The following is a 965-nucleotide window of genomic DNA, read 5'->3' as shown; positions in this document are numbered from 1 at the left end:
ATAATGCCATGTGTTGTCCATAAATTTATAAAAACAAAAAAAAACATCCAATGGGTCATATTTCTAATGTTACTTTATAAAGAAAAATACTGAACAGGTGGCGAACGATAAGATTGCGATTAAATAATCAGAGTTTCCTTTTAATGTCTATTTTTTCCTAGAAGCGAAGAACAATCATGTCAGAGCTGATGCGCCTGGAACTCAGACTGTTTATTGACTGCATTGTGTTTAAGAGGCAGAAACTAATTATTCAATATTCATGTTTGTTTAAACTAAAAGGTTCCAAAGTTCTAATTTCTAAAAGCTTAAAGTTAGAGCTGCTGCAGAGCACCACAGGCGCAATACAGCTTCACGCGCTCCTCTTCCAGCAGCTGCAGCTCCTCTGACTGATCAGGACATTAGAAGTATCTGCCTCGTGGCATGACGCATCCGGGGCGCGCGCTCACACAGCAGTTTCAGCACCGCGGAGCAGCGCAGCGAGGATGAGGATGAAGAGGAGCGCGTGAAGCCTTAGAGCACCTTCACTCTCAGGGAGATGGATTTAATGGCTTATTACTGTTTTTGATTTTCCCTTTCCTGAGTAAAATAAAAAAGGAGGATGGGAGACCGAAATCAGCGGACGCAAACTCTAGGAGGTCTCGCGACCAAGTCGCTGGTCTCCAAAGAGACCAAGCTCCGGCTGCGCGTGATCTTTCTGGATGACAGCGAGCGCACCTTCGAGGTGGAGGTAAATCCGAAATATATACCTGTAGGCTTTCCCTTTTCTACGGAAGAAGGCCACCGAAACAATAAAAAAAGTCAACAGATTTTTAGATTTTATTTCAGTTAATATAAGAAAAAAATCAGAATTCTGACTTTTCTTAAAATTCTGACTTTAATCTCAGAATTCTGATTTCTCACAATTCTGACTTTAATCTCAGAATTCTGATTTCTCACAATTCTGACTTTAATCTCAGAACTCTGAC

The 965-nt window shown here is 41.0% G+C and overlaps 1 protein-coding gene across 1 annotated transcript in view; it reads left to right on the top strand.

Moving 5' to 3' along the window:
* Positions 1-564: 564 nt before the first annotated feature.
* LOC107089413 (FERM domain-containing protein 7-like) overlaps positions 565-965 on the top strand; it is a 23,501-nt gene continuing 23,100 nt past the window's right edge. Inside the window, exon 1 of the mRNA XM_015382172.1 lies at positions 565-727. Within this exon, the coding sequence (XP_015237658.1) occupies positions 599-727 (129 nt within the window). The 5' untranslated portion in view covers positions 565-598. The remainder of the gene's footprint in view (positions 728-965) is intronic.

This window comes from Cyprinodon variegatus, unplaced genomic scaffold, assembly GCF_000732505.1.
Source record: "Cyprinodon variegatus isolate N-32 unplaced genomic scaffold, C_variegatus-1.0 Scaffold251, whole genome shotgun sequence".
Taxonomy (NCBI): Eukaryota; Metazoa; Chordata; class Actinopteri; order Cyprinodontiformes; family Cyprinodontidae; genus Cyprinodon; species Cyprinodon variegatus.
Note: the sequence above shows the minus strand (reverse complement) of the source record. Positions and strands in the feature narration are given on the sequence as shown.